The 13823-nt window shown below is 32.1% G+C and overlaps 1 protein-coding gene across 2 annotated transcripts in view; it reads right to left on the minus strand.

The window, feature by feature from the left end:
- LOC140440375 (follistatin-related protein 5-like) overlaps positions 1–13823 on the minus strand; it is a 389054-nt gene that overhangs the window by 102682 nt on the left and 272549 nt on the right. The window contains exons 5-6 of one of the 2 annotated variants that reach the window (XM_072530840.1): positions 3357–3550; positions 651–788 (exon numbers count right to left, since the gene is read on the minus strand). In XM_072530840.1, coding sequence (XP_072386941.1) covers positions 651–788; positions 3357–3550 — 332 coding nt within the window. Of the gene's footprint in view, positions 1–650; positions 789–3356; positions 3554–13823 lie in introns of both variants that reach the window. The other variant, XM_072530839.1, reaches the window with a different exon arrangement.

The raw sequence follows: 13823 nt of genomic DNA on the forward strand, positions 1-13823 counted from the left end.
AGTAAATGAACAATGGGATCACTCACAGGAAATAAAATGTAGAATAGAGAAGGCTAGGAGTGCATTCAATAACATGGCCAAACTCTTTAAAAGCCACAATCTTAATCTGGAGATAAAAGTAAGGCTCCTACGATGTTATATCTTCTCAATATTGTATTACGGAGTTGAATCCTGGACACTAACTGAAGCAATGGAGAAAAAACTTGAAGCCTTCGAGATGTGGCTATACAGGCGAATTCTAAGGATATCATGGACAGACAAGATAACCAACGAGACCGTATTACGAAGAGTGGGCAAAGAAAGAGAGGTGATGTATACCATTAAAAGGAGAAAGTTGGAATATCTCGGACATATAATGAGAAACAGCACTAAATAGAGATTACTGAAGGTAATCCTACAGGGTAAAGTATTCGGAAAGCGATGAATTAGGAGAAGGAGAATATCATGGTTGAAGAACCTGAGGAAATGGTTCTCCACAACAACAACGAATCTATTTAAAGCATCAGTCAATAAAATAATTATAGCCAGAATGATTGCCAATATTCGGAACGAATAGGCACTGAAAGAAGAAGAATGTAATAAATAATTGTACAAATATTCCTAATTTTTTAAGCAATGTATTTATTAAGTATATTTTTTATTTGTCTTACCTTAAGTACTTCATATTCCTGCATAGTACAGTCTTTTTTGTCGGAGTACAGATCATTCTTGTCATAATCTTCATTGATATCATTGTCCAGGTAGTCCGAATCTTCGGTTGAGTTTTCGGGAAGGTAATTGTCAGTATGCTGAAAAAAATATAAAAAATCGGAAAAAGGTCAATTTTCTGTTTTTTGTCAAATCTTTGTCAAATTTTTCATAGAGTAACTTTTAATTATAAAATTGAATTTTATAAATTTTATATTATTAACTCAGACGAGAACAAAGATGAGGGAAAATAATTAATAGATCGGTATCATGGTACAATGAATACACAAGGTATGATACATAATGTTCCAAAATCGGTTCGCTTTCGCGCATGACGTAGTCAAGATCGCTTATTCCCGCAACATTTGAATGTAGTTGTATAGGAAAGACTTTTAATTTTAAGTTTTTTTATATAATTTGGCTAATTTAATTATAGTAATTATAAAGAGATGATAAGATTATGTTATTATAATATTTATCCTTTATAAAACATAGATATCCTTTATAAGACAAGTTTTAATTATCTTTTATTACACGTAGGTACAGGTTAATTAACTTATACTCCAGAGTTCGATATTTCAGATGTTTAAAAAGATACAGAAAAGTGGTAATGGAGGTACACAAAATTTGTACGTATATATACCTACTGAACTAAACACAAAATTAAAATAAATAATGACAAAGTCAACTTTATTTATATCGAATGAGCTAGCTGGCCATCGAATATGAGTGTAGTGAGGGCACACAATATTGCACAACATTTAAAATGACATTTTGGTAATATTCACACATAAAATTATCTTGGTATTGTTTATAATAATGATAACATTGTATATTTTAATAATGATAACATGATTTAACAAAGAAAAATATGTTATTTTGGAAGATGCTAAATTGATTTCCTCCGAAACAGTTCTTATTGCAAATTGCATAGCAGGCTGAGGCTAATTTCTTACTTAACAAATCGATATGAAAAAACCATTTAAGGTTTCATGACTAATAATTAATAAAAATAAAGATTTAGACTTACGTCGTTGACCTAGAAGTAGTAAAAAGCTGCTCAACATACTTTTTGGACTCTCTGTGTTCGCCTCCTTGTACGCGTTTCTTTTGGTTGGTTAAAAGGGTAGCCGATGTTGATTTAGGCAAATAAAGACTAGGTACTGCCTCAGGTTTGAGTTTTAGACCCTTTTTAGAAACGTAATTTAAAAGTTCCTGTTGTAGATTTCTTTGGTAATCTTCAGTTTTAAAATGTGTATAACAAATTCTTGCAGTATTACAATTAAAATTATCCTATCTACAACAAGATATAATCCACAGTTTTCTGGTCACGCTATCTTTAGGAAATGTATGAAACCTAAAGATTTTATCTTCATTGTCACTATTGCAACAAGCAATTGCACAGCGTACTTTGAAAAAGGTACAAAACCAGATATACAATGGCAAATAAAAACTTTCAGTTTTACAAAAAAATACTATACAGTATAAATAAATAGTAACTAAACACCATTTGTATAAAGACACATATATAAGCATATATCTAAATTATTTTTCTATTATAAAATAGATGACTCAGTCAGTATTGAGATACTTTAAAATATATTTATTATCTCATAACTTGCAATTTGCAATAGTCACCATTGATAACCGATATTATTGTTGAACTTTTGTTTTTATACAAGGTTTCTGTCTTGCCGGTGTAAAGTCGTCTGAAGTCGATATTTATTGTGTTTTGCGTTTAAACTAATTCGTGTCTTATTTTCATATTATTATATTGTTTGATAAGTAAATTTTGCATATAATAATCGGTAGGTTATAGTAATGTGTATATTTTTTATTTTACTAAATTTCATTATAACTCATCTAAATACCATATTGAATTGTAAAACAGATTTTTCTCTATTTTACTCTATTTTGTTTTTATTTCAGTAAAACTGCTTGGAAGTGAGTGACAGTGAATCAGAATAAGCAAATCTACTACTATTTACCTATTCACAGTATTTCCTCTGCAGAAAATTTTTAAATTTCAAGGGATTTGCATACAAAAAGAGTACTTATATTATTAGTATATGTATGAAAACAAAAATAAATATTTTGCCTGAATCTCTAGGAGAAGTAAAGGTTTTACGCTACTGAAAATATATTTTTTATTCAATTATAACCAAAACAAAACATTTAAAAAAAAATTAGATCACTTTTTAACCATAATTTCAAAATTAATGTGTACGTTAAGCTGTAATAATGGGTTCGAGGTGGTTCAGGCGATCTTAACTACGTCACACTTCTGGGCCAGCTGTCAAATGTCATGCGCAATATCATACCTTGTGTATTCATTGTACCATGGATCGGTATTATGGAACAGGTACTATTTAAATCGATTTTTAGTAATTTTTTATCATGGTAACGTTCAAAAAACCAGGAAGAAAACTTTTATCCAAGATCAACCGATTGATGTGTTAAGTGAATTTGTTGTTACGCGGTTTATCTCTCTAATTATAATAAAACTGCTTGTAAATAATTCAGAAAACAATTTTAAACATTCTAAAAAACAATCCTTCTATAGATCATATCCAATTCTATTCCTCTAATTATTCAATTTTATTTTTAAAAATTTAAAACCATTATTTTCATACATACTTGGTAAATTTATAGATCTACAAAAAACTTACTGCTGCTGATGGCACATTGGAATCCACCGTCTCATTGTCATTTTTGAACATTTCAGGCAAATCATTCGAATCTGGATGTTGCGCATTTAAATCTTGAGTATTTTGATTTAAACTTGTCGAAGTAGTGCTTGTAGTTGATGTTGTTGTGACTTCTTCAAAATATATCTGAGATTCTGTGACCAGAGATCGTTCTTCTGCTGGAATAAAAAATTTCATTAAGGTTTAGAATTTAATATAGGACAAACATGCAGAATTTTTAAAACCATATACTGAATCATAAAAGGTAATTTAAATATAAAAATAATGTATAATACAGCCGTAAATACATAAAGAAACAAACAATTCTCAGATTAGTGAAAAGTACTACCAAACTTTTTTCCCTTTGCCAAATATTTGTCTCTACTTCCACCAGTCATTGTGTATCTTTGGTTTTGGTTTTACCATTACTATATTGCCAAAATTGAGAAGAATCCTCATCAACATATTTGTCAATATTCTCAGAATATGCCCTGTAACATACCTTTGTTTTTTGCAAATGCTTCTCAAATTTTAAAACACTTTATAGTGACCTATATTGTGTTTGCACAATGCTGAGGTAATTTTGTTGTACAAAAAAGGAGATCCTCATGAATTAGAAATGATCACTTACAAAGAAGAAATGAACAGAACAAATGATCACTTACAAAGCATTAAAACGGCAATAGAATACAATCGACCACTCGTTCTGGCTTTTTTAGATTTCCATAAAGCCTTTGCCACGGTAGAATTTGGCAAAATCCTGGAAGCAGTACGAGCATGCCGCATTTACTACCGATATACAAGGTTAATTTATAATATATACAAGAACGCAACTATGTCGGTGAAACTACATAAAAATACGGATCATATCCAAATCTACAGAGGAGTCCGACAGGAGGATATCTTATCGCCTAAACTATTTACCGCAGTACTAGAATATACTTGTAAAAAACTTAACTGGGAAGAGAAGGACCTGAACATTGACGGTAGTGTGTGCCAGTGCGGGTTTTAAAATAAACATATCCAAAACAACATTCACGACAAACCTAGTACCTAGCGGAAATATCAATATTGAAGACAATGAAGTAGAGCTGGTGGAAAAATACATATATATCTTGGACACGAAATAAAGATCACAAGAGACAACCAAACATGCCTACTACGGGGATGAATAAACTTAGTATGGGAAGCCTGACCTTCATTTTACGCCCCTCGACCAACCAGGTAGTTGCGGACAGAAGAAGGTCGAACTTCAAAGAGTCTCATCACATTAGCGTTAGGATAAGGACTCTATTTTTAAATTTCTCATTTATAAAATATTTTACACGTGTTTTTTTTTTAAATACAGTTTAGTTTAAGTGATTTGTTTTCGTATTATTACACTATTATTACATTATTACATTCCTTTTAACGATTCGTTTAAAATTATGCCATATTTCAATACATTTTCAGACACCCTAGTGGGCTTGGTGGTATTTAGAATTGTCTGTTCAATTTCGAAAACTCAAAGACTTAAAGCAATATACCAATTTCTTTAAAACAAAAACATTTGACCAACGTGTTTTGTCTGTGATGACCTATGGTGTCGAAACTTTGACATTGACAGCTACAACTTCCAAAACGCTGAAAATATGTCAGAGGAAAATGGAAAGGTCAGTGCTGAGTATATCGCTTCGTGACCGAGTTAGAAATGAAGACTTAAGATGAAGAACAGGAGTTACCGATGTAATTTCCCGAATTGCCACATTGAAATGGAACTGGGCCAAACACGTCGTCCGAATCAGTGATGAAAGGTGAACGAAGAGATTGTTTGAGTGGAGGCCGAAGTTAGACAAAAGTAGAAAAGGAAGACCCCCTACTCGTTGGACTGACGATCTCAAGAAAATGTTAATAAATTGGATAAAAAGCGCTCAAGATGGAGCACAATGCACACAAATGAGGGAAACCCATGTCCAGCAGTGGACGCAAAGGGCTGGGTGATGATGATGATGAATTATATGAAATTATGAAATTATATTTGTTTATACTTATTTTGTGATTTTTTTTAAATGTATGTTTTAATTTATTTGACTTTTAATATTGACTTTATAAATTTTATTTTAGGAACATATAATACATATGTAGTGATCCAAGATTGCATTAAAATTTTTATGATCGCATAAATGATTAAATCAGGTAGTAGGTATTTTTTAGTGAAAATTTAAATAAACATTTATACTTTAATCATTATGTTACTAACCCCGTAAAACAATGTTTTATATAAATTTTTAAATTTCATAATTTCCCAGGTTCCGTGTTCCTGTTCTACATAGTTTCGCCCTCCCCTTCGCGTTCCAAACAGCTCCATTTGCGTGGTAGATCCCCGTCATCCCGTCCTTGTAAATAAAATAAATGAATGCATCGTGGGTTTATGTTGGCAGCTCTAAATCTGCGAAAATACGAAACAAAATCCTTTTGCAGATGCAAAGCAAAAAGGAGGGGAATGTTATTATTTTAAAATTTGCGCGCCGCCCATTTACTACCCCATTTAGAGCGGTTACCTTACTTTATGTCGTTAATGTTATGTAAATTTGGTTTGGAAAACAAAGAGATACATTCTTTTTTGTTTTTATGCCTAAGGTCAATGTATTTTTCGGTAAAAAGTTCAGTGAATTTTAAACAAATAGTAAGAAGGACGAATGGAAATGGACGAATAATTAGAGACCGCATTGAGCGAAGAATATAATAATATCTTATATTATAAGATATAAGATATTATCTTATGCCTTAAACAACTAATAGAAAAAAAATTAAGCATAAATCAAGAAACCCACCTCATGTTTATTGACTTGCAGAAGGCGTACGATACAGTTCCTGTAAACAAACTCTGGAACGGCAGTCGAATATTAGTGTCACCTTCATAAAAGCCTTAAGAAATTTGTATGAAGGGTCAACATCACAAATAAAAAATGGAAACAGACTATCGCAAAGCTTCCTGGTTAATAAAGGTCTATATCAGGGGTGTTGTGTATCACCGACCTTGTTTAAAATATATGTTGTAAAAGCATTGAAAGAGTGGAAACGAAAATGCAGAAGCATGGGCGTAGACCTTGGAGAGATTTGCTTGTATACATTGCAGTTTGCTGATGACCAGGTTGTTATAGCAAACGATAAAGATGATCTGGAATACATGGCAAGGAAATTATAAGAAGAATATAGAAAGTGGGGATTAGAAATTAAAATAGAAAAAACAAAATACCTACCAATAGGTACCGAACTATCGAACATCACATTAGAAAATAACGAAATCATCATGCCCTGCGACCATTACACATACCTAGGAATCGTTTTTGACACAACGGGCAAAGATGATAAAGAAATAAAGAGAAAAATAACGCAATCCAGAAAAACAATAGGTTGTCTAAACAGCGTACTGTGAAGTCATGAAATAGGAAAAAGAAGAAAACACAATATCTACGAATCTCTTATTAAAAGCGGTCTATTGTACGGAGCAGAAACTTGGCGAATAATCGAAAACAACAGAAGAAAACTGGAGGCAGTAGAAATGGACACTTTTAGAAGATCAGTAGGAGTGTCACGTAGAGAGAGAATACGTAATAATGAGATAAGACAGCAAATGGGGGTTGACGGCTCTCTAACAACAGACATAGAAAGAAAACAGCTGATATAGTACGGACACGTCCAGAGGATGGATAACTCAAGACTCCCAAAAATAATTATGCAATGGATACTTGCATAGGAGATATTCGTTGGATTTTCCGAATTGGAATTTGTATCAGCCCGAGTATTTATTAAAAATTGTCATCACAATTTTTTTTTTAAATTAAATTAGAAAGGAAAAGGACATTATGCATTCTGCGGAATTGTGCAAAATTTTTAATGTAAAGGTTACATGAAATATGAAAATCACCGCTTTCATGTCAGTAAAATTTCAAAGCGTCAGCACCAGCGCTTAAAATCCACATTTAAATAAAAGCCGGAAAAACAAAGGAAGAAGAAGACTTTTAAGACATCTGTGTCGCACCAAATACAATTTAATTTTTCCTTTATTACATTCCGGCAGAAAAGAACAGCGCCAACTTTTATGGGATTAATAACCCGGAATCTGTCGCGCTATGAAATATTCATATACATCCACACAATCTGAATACCCCTTGTTATAATTTGGGACGTACTCCGCATATAATGCCTCTAACCACTTATTAATCACCTAAATTAAATTTAAGTCCACCCTCTTTGCGAAAACGTTTATTAAGTTCAAGTACCTATCTATTCGCGGCAGTGGCGTAGCCGCCCAAGGGAATGGGTGGATTCAAGATATCTAAATTTGAGATCTCCTGTTTAACGCGCTACAGGAAATAAAGCTATTTAAAAGGAATCTTTAACAAAAGGTAATCATGTTGAAATATTAAAATGGGATGTAAAAAAGATCCATCATTTGGAAGAAAACAAAACGAGAGGAGCTGTGTAAGGTGGAGATAAACCTTTTACCAATATTTACTATATTCGGGAATGTATGATATTCTTCTTCTTAGCCTTGTAGCAATTGTAGCCTTGGAAACTGCTGCACAAAAATTTCTGCAGATGAGTGGTCAAATCATCTTCTCAGATCTTTAAACCGTAAGTTCTGGCTTCTTAGTACTGATCTCTTGCTCTGTACTTTACCTTCCAATATTATTACTCTTAGTAATTGATATCTTTCAACACATATATGCTAGATTAACTGTATTTTTTATTTATGTTTTTGAGCAGTGAATGAATCAATAAACCCAATTCTGAAATCAAATTGATCATAGTTAGAGTTGGGACATGTCCCAAGGTGACAATTCAAAAAAGAAAGCAATTGTACATGAACTTATATGAAGTTCAGTTGTAAACATGAATGCAATAAAGACTTCGCCCTTAAGGTAAATAAGAATCTTATAAACAATATTAATCTCAAATTCTTTTCTACCATTCAAACCATGTGTAAAATTCTTAGGAATTTGGTTTGATAAACAACTTACTTGGAAAAAACATAAGGCAGTTGGTATTATCTTATAATAAAAAATAATAAAAAACGTCTTAAAAACGGTGCGTGGAAATTGGGGAGTGCCGACAGAATTTTGTATTAACACCGCAAATTTAAATTCTTGGTTTCCCTGTTTTTCTGTTATCGACACGATATAAATAAATAAAAATAGTCACAAAAATGAATAGAAATATGGACCAGTTTTGTCCTGGTATAATAAGAAAATATAGTTTACAAGTAAAATAAGAAAAAGAATTTATTTATAATTTACATTTTTATTATTATTTTGTATTTATGTTTAATTACTTTAATATGAATCAAAAAAATCTGATTCTGAAATCTCGTTTCCTTCCGCTTCATCCATCCCTACCTAATTATATTACATGCACCTCCATTTATTTTCACATTACTATGTAATATCGATCCTAATTATGTAAAACCATAACTTCACAATTATTTCACCGTCCAAAGTTATTAGTATTTGTAATAACTTATCTTTAAACGAACATTCCAAATACTCTACTCTACACTTGCCCTATCAAGTTTTAAACCTTTGTAGGGTTAATATTAACAATAATTAACAATAATATTACCCATGATATTTTTTACACTACTATTACTAAGCTTTTCTATAATACAATTTTGGATCAATAATTAAATAATATCAATGGTTTGTTTATAATAGATTTCTACGAAAATGTACCTGATCGAGACTTGAGGCTTAGCTTGTAAGAAAACCCTAACCTTTTTTTCTTGTTTAATAAACAATTATCAGTTTTAGACATTTGTTTAGAAATATGACTTCTAAGTTAAGTGAATGGATTGGACTATATTCGAAACTTTCTCTAGAAGGAGATGGATCATTTTGTAAACCGTGCGGCAAATCGGTAAGTTTTATTTTTTAGACTCTCTAATGCTAATTAGTGATATTTTTTTAAATTCTTAGATTTCAAGTAGTAAAAAGTACCTACTTTATTTACCAGCATTGTGGTACCACACTTCATAAACGTAATTTAGAAAAATTGAATTCCTCCAAGTTAGTCCGAATATATCTACGGCATAATTTAAGCTGTTTAAAAAAAAGTAGGGAGATACATTTAAATTTGATTTATGCCATGCAGATGACTGCATTCAACATTCCTGTGTATGAAGGTAATCGCCCCAGTTTTAAGTTCTTTTTTGAAAAACATTTTAATAAATCCTTACTGGAGAAGAGAACATTGAGAAAACAATATATGGAAAAATGCTATGCTAACTATGAAAAGTGGAATGTATTTTAAAAATTAAGAGGAAGTTAGAGGGCAATTTCTTGTATATTATTGTGGATAAAAAGACAGATGTATGCAGCAGGTATATAGCTACTTTGGAGATTAGAATTTTGAACGAAAACTTTGCGAGAACACCTTAGTTAGTTGCCATTAAATAATTGGAAAGAACAAAAATTTAGCTGTAAGTAGATTTACACAAGATAGTTACGTAAGCAGCAGCAGCAGATACAGCTGGTGTTAATTTAAAGATTTTTCACCCTAACTTAATTTTTGTTTGTAACTTAAGTTTTAGTAAAAACTCCGTTGAGGATGCAGATATATAAAGAGACTTACCGATGTCCCTTTGCCACCTAAACCAGTAATTACAAGGTAGGGAACATGACTCTACGCAGATTTTTTACTTTGAACACTGCAATGAAATAGAATTTGACCACAATTACCTTATTAGAAAGACAAGAGGTAAATTTATGTGAGCCAGTAAAATTAGTAATAATCTAAACTCAAAACAATAAATTGGCGCCTGGAAGGAATGGTTAGTTAATTAAAAAAGATGGAATATATTCTCTGTTGTCAATCTGACAGAATAAGGATTTTTGATTTTTATCTAATGTTCCTAAACTTACTCTGAGGAGTTACAAATTGCACCAGATTTATTTTGCGCCCTAAACTATGCTCCACTTATATCTGTCGACGCAGCATGTTTATTCTTAATGTACAAATTAATTTTAAATGATCGAAGACTGTGATAATTTAATATAATGTTAACTCACATTGTATAATAAATAATAAGCTATTTGCCTCTATTGACTATATGCTAAGATTTCTACCTTTTTTAATAATAATCTATGTCGGCTCCTTTTTTTCAATTTTTATTGTCTATAAATCCTAGCTCTGGTTATAATATGCTGTAATTGCAAATTTTCTTATATATTTTTTCCTTTTATGTCAGAAAGAAGTAAGAATTTTCCCTAACCAGCTTTTTTGATCATGAATAATATATTTCTATCGATTAATTTTAAAATAACAAACCTACATACATACATATATTACACCAACTTATTTCGAGCCGCACAAAAAATTTATCAATATATCAATAGACCAACATTGTTGAACATTTAGTAACACTAAGTTTATAATTTTACTAATATACGGGATATACAGGTTGTGTCAAAATTAAATACAATGCCGTCTCTTCCTAATATTAAACGAAATTAAATCATAAGAATATAAATTTTACGTTTTGTGCTTGGTTACCGAGTTATCGATAAAAACAAAGATCTAAAATTTAATCTTTAACTTTTTTACAACAATTAATTGTTGCAAAACAAGAAATTATTCTATAAGTGTTCAAAAATTCGTCTTATACTTCAACGAAAACATTTTTTTATTGAACTTTTTATTGATTCCCGACTAAACTTTAAAGTAAAGGTTTTTTTTAAGAACCCCCCTCGAAAAAAAGTAGAGGATTTGAAATTGCAGATCTAGGAGTTTATAGTACTATTCCAACTATTTGGGAAATTTTTGATTTAATAAAGTTCTCACTTGTTTACTCTGATGTGCACTATCATGTAACAAACAATTCAATTTAATTGCTAATGGCACCTGATCGATCAATCTTCTTCTTCTTAAAATGCCTATCCGTTCCGGATGTTGGCGATCATCACGGCTATCTTTACTTTATTTATTACAGCGCAGAACAGTTCAGTGGTAGTCGTGTTATACCACTTTCGTAAATTTTGAAGCCAGGATATGCGTCTTCTTCCCGGTCCTCTCTTACCATTTACTTTCCCTTGGAGAATCAGCTCGAGAAGGCCGTAACGTTCTTGATTTCTCATTACATGTCCTAGATATTCCAACTTTTTAGTTTTGACGGTCATGAGAATTTCACATTCTTTCCCCATTCTACGCAGGACCTCCACATTAGTAACTCTGTCAACCCAGGATATACGTAAGATGCGCCTATAACACCACATTTCGAAAGCTTCGAGCCGATTCATAGATGCAACAGTCAGTGTCCATACTTTCATTCCGTAGGCATCGGAATGATCGATCAATGGCAGTGGTAAATGATCATTCAAAAAATTAAAATACGACGCAATTAAGTCGGTTAGGTAGAATGTTTAGACCGATTACATTAATATAAGACAAAAAAAATATTAATAACTTCTGAATAACATTTATTATTAAAGTTACAAAATATGAAATAAAATTATTCTAACTGCATAACATTATTTAGTAGAATTCACATAAAATTGGCAATTCTGGGAAGATACGGTGATAGATAGATCTGACATTTTCACTTTTTAGGTTTGACAGCCGCAGATCTTCATTCATTATATGTTTCATCCTAACGACGGTATTGCTTATTCTACTATGATAAATTTTCTGAGTTTTTAAAAATATTTAGATTAGAAATACGATAGCGAACTAGTATGAGATAAAAGTTTGTATCACTGTTTGTTTTTTCAGGCTTATTAAAAAAGGCTTTAGTTAAAATATAAATAATGAAAACGGCAATTGGGCAAGCCTTAGCGAACTAGAATGGAAACTGACTGGCATAATGGAAACACACTAGCTGGCAAAATAAGGTTTATGAAAGACGGTAGAAAATAGTACCTCAGATAAACCGTTTTAAGTAGACATTTTTGGCTTCAACCCGGCGACATTTTTTTTATTTTTAAATGCATATTTAGAATCTAATCATTAAAAGTACATTAAGTAAGTAAATGAGATGACAATATTGACTGGATTTGGGCACCGTCCAGCGACAGTTCTCCATTTTTACCTATGTAACCAGGTCTCCTGGCCAAGTCCTCTGTAGTCTTAGTTCCTCCATTGTTGGCCTTGTTGGCATACAGCGTGATAATGGGGCTTTGTGAGAGTTAGTACTCATTATTATTCTGCAAACCTCGATGGGTAGAATAATGCTTTTATTGGAGGTGATAGTTGGCGCAAAGAGCAATGTAAAGATCAATGCTCGCGGTGAGACAAAAAAAACAAACAAATGGATTAGAAGCAAAACCAAAGTAAAAGACGCAAGAGAACATGCTGCCAAATTAAAATGGAGCTTTGCAGGACACAATGCTCGACTGAAGGATAAAAGATAGAACCACAAAATACAACAATGGAGATCATGGTTAGGAAAGAGAAGCAGAAGAAGACCACAAATGAGATGGGCTGATGGCATTAAGAAGATCGGAGGACACAACTGGAAGCAAGTGGCGCAAAATAGAAAACACTGGATTGATTTGGGGGAGGCCTATATCCAAAGTTGGATTACTTAAGCCTGAAGAGAGAGAGAGAGAAAGAGAGAAAGGGAGAGAGAGAGATAGTTGGTAGGGTGCATCTAGATATTCGCTAACTATATTATCATTTATATTTTGACCTTAAATTGGAGTAATTATATGTTCTAAATATTCTGAAAATACATTAGCTTTTTCATTGTCAATCTGCACCCAACTTCTGTCAAATTTTCTTATTAGAGGAATTGGTAGTGTCGGTTTCTTAAATTTTTTATTTGCTTTTGCAACTAAAAAGTTGCTTTTAGTTGCGGGACCTTTGCCATTTTGTACGCGCTCTCATTTTTTCGGTTAGAATTTGTTTGATATGTAATGGCACATTGTTGTCTTCGAGGTTACCCTTTCTACTAATAGGAGTAGATTCCCAAGCAGTGTTTTATATTACAGCCGTTAGTTCTTGTACTGCAAATTTCATCTCATCAGATTCTTTTATTCGGTGATCTAACGTTATATTCTGGTTAATGATGTTTTCAAATTGTTCCCAGTTTGTTTTTATTAGTTAGTCTTAATGGCTGTTGATTCTATATTATAGTTAAGCTTAATGTTATAATTATGGCGCTATAGTCCAAACTAAGGTCAAAACTAGGCTCTATTTGTGAATGCGTATTAGGTAGAGCTTTAAATATTGCAAAATCTAGAAGATCCGGAATTTTGTTGTTATCTGCTGGCCAGTATGTTGGTTGTTCTGTGGATAAGAAGAATAGTTTGTTTTTCTGTAATGATCGATGTAGATTTCTATCTTTCGTTGTAGTAAGTCGTGATCCCCATAGAGTATTTTTATCATTACAATCGACTACTACCAGGAAGTGCGGGCCAAGGGTTTGGAAAAAGCTGTCGAATTCTTTAACTAGGATATAATGTCTAGGAGGTG

The sequence above is a fragment of the Diabrotica undecimpunctata genome, chromosome 4 (genome assembly GCF_040954645.1).
Source record: "Diabrotica undecimpunctata isolate CICGRU chromosome 4, icDiaUnde3, whole genome shotgun sequence".
NCBI classification, from domain to species: Eukaryota; Metazoa; Arthropoda; class Insecta; order Coleoptera; family Chrysomelidae; genus Diabrotica; species Diabrotica undecimpunctata.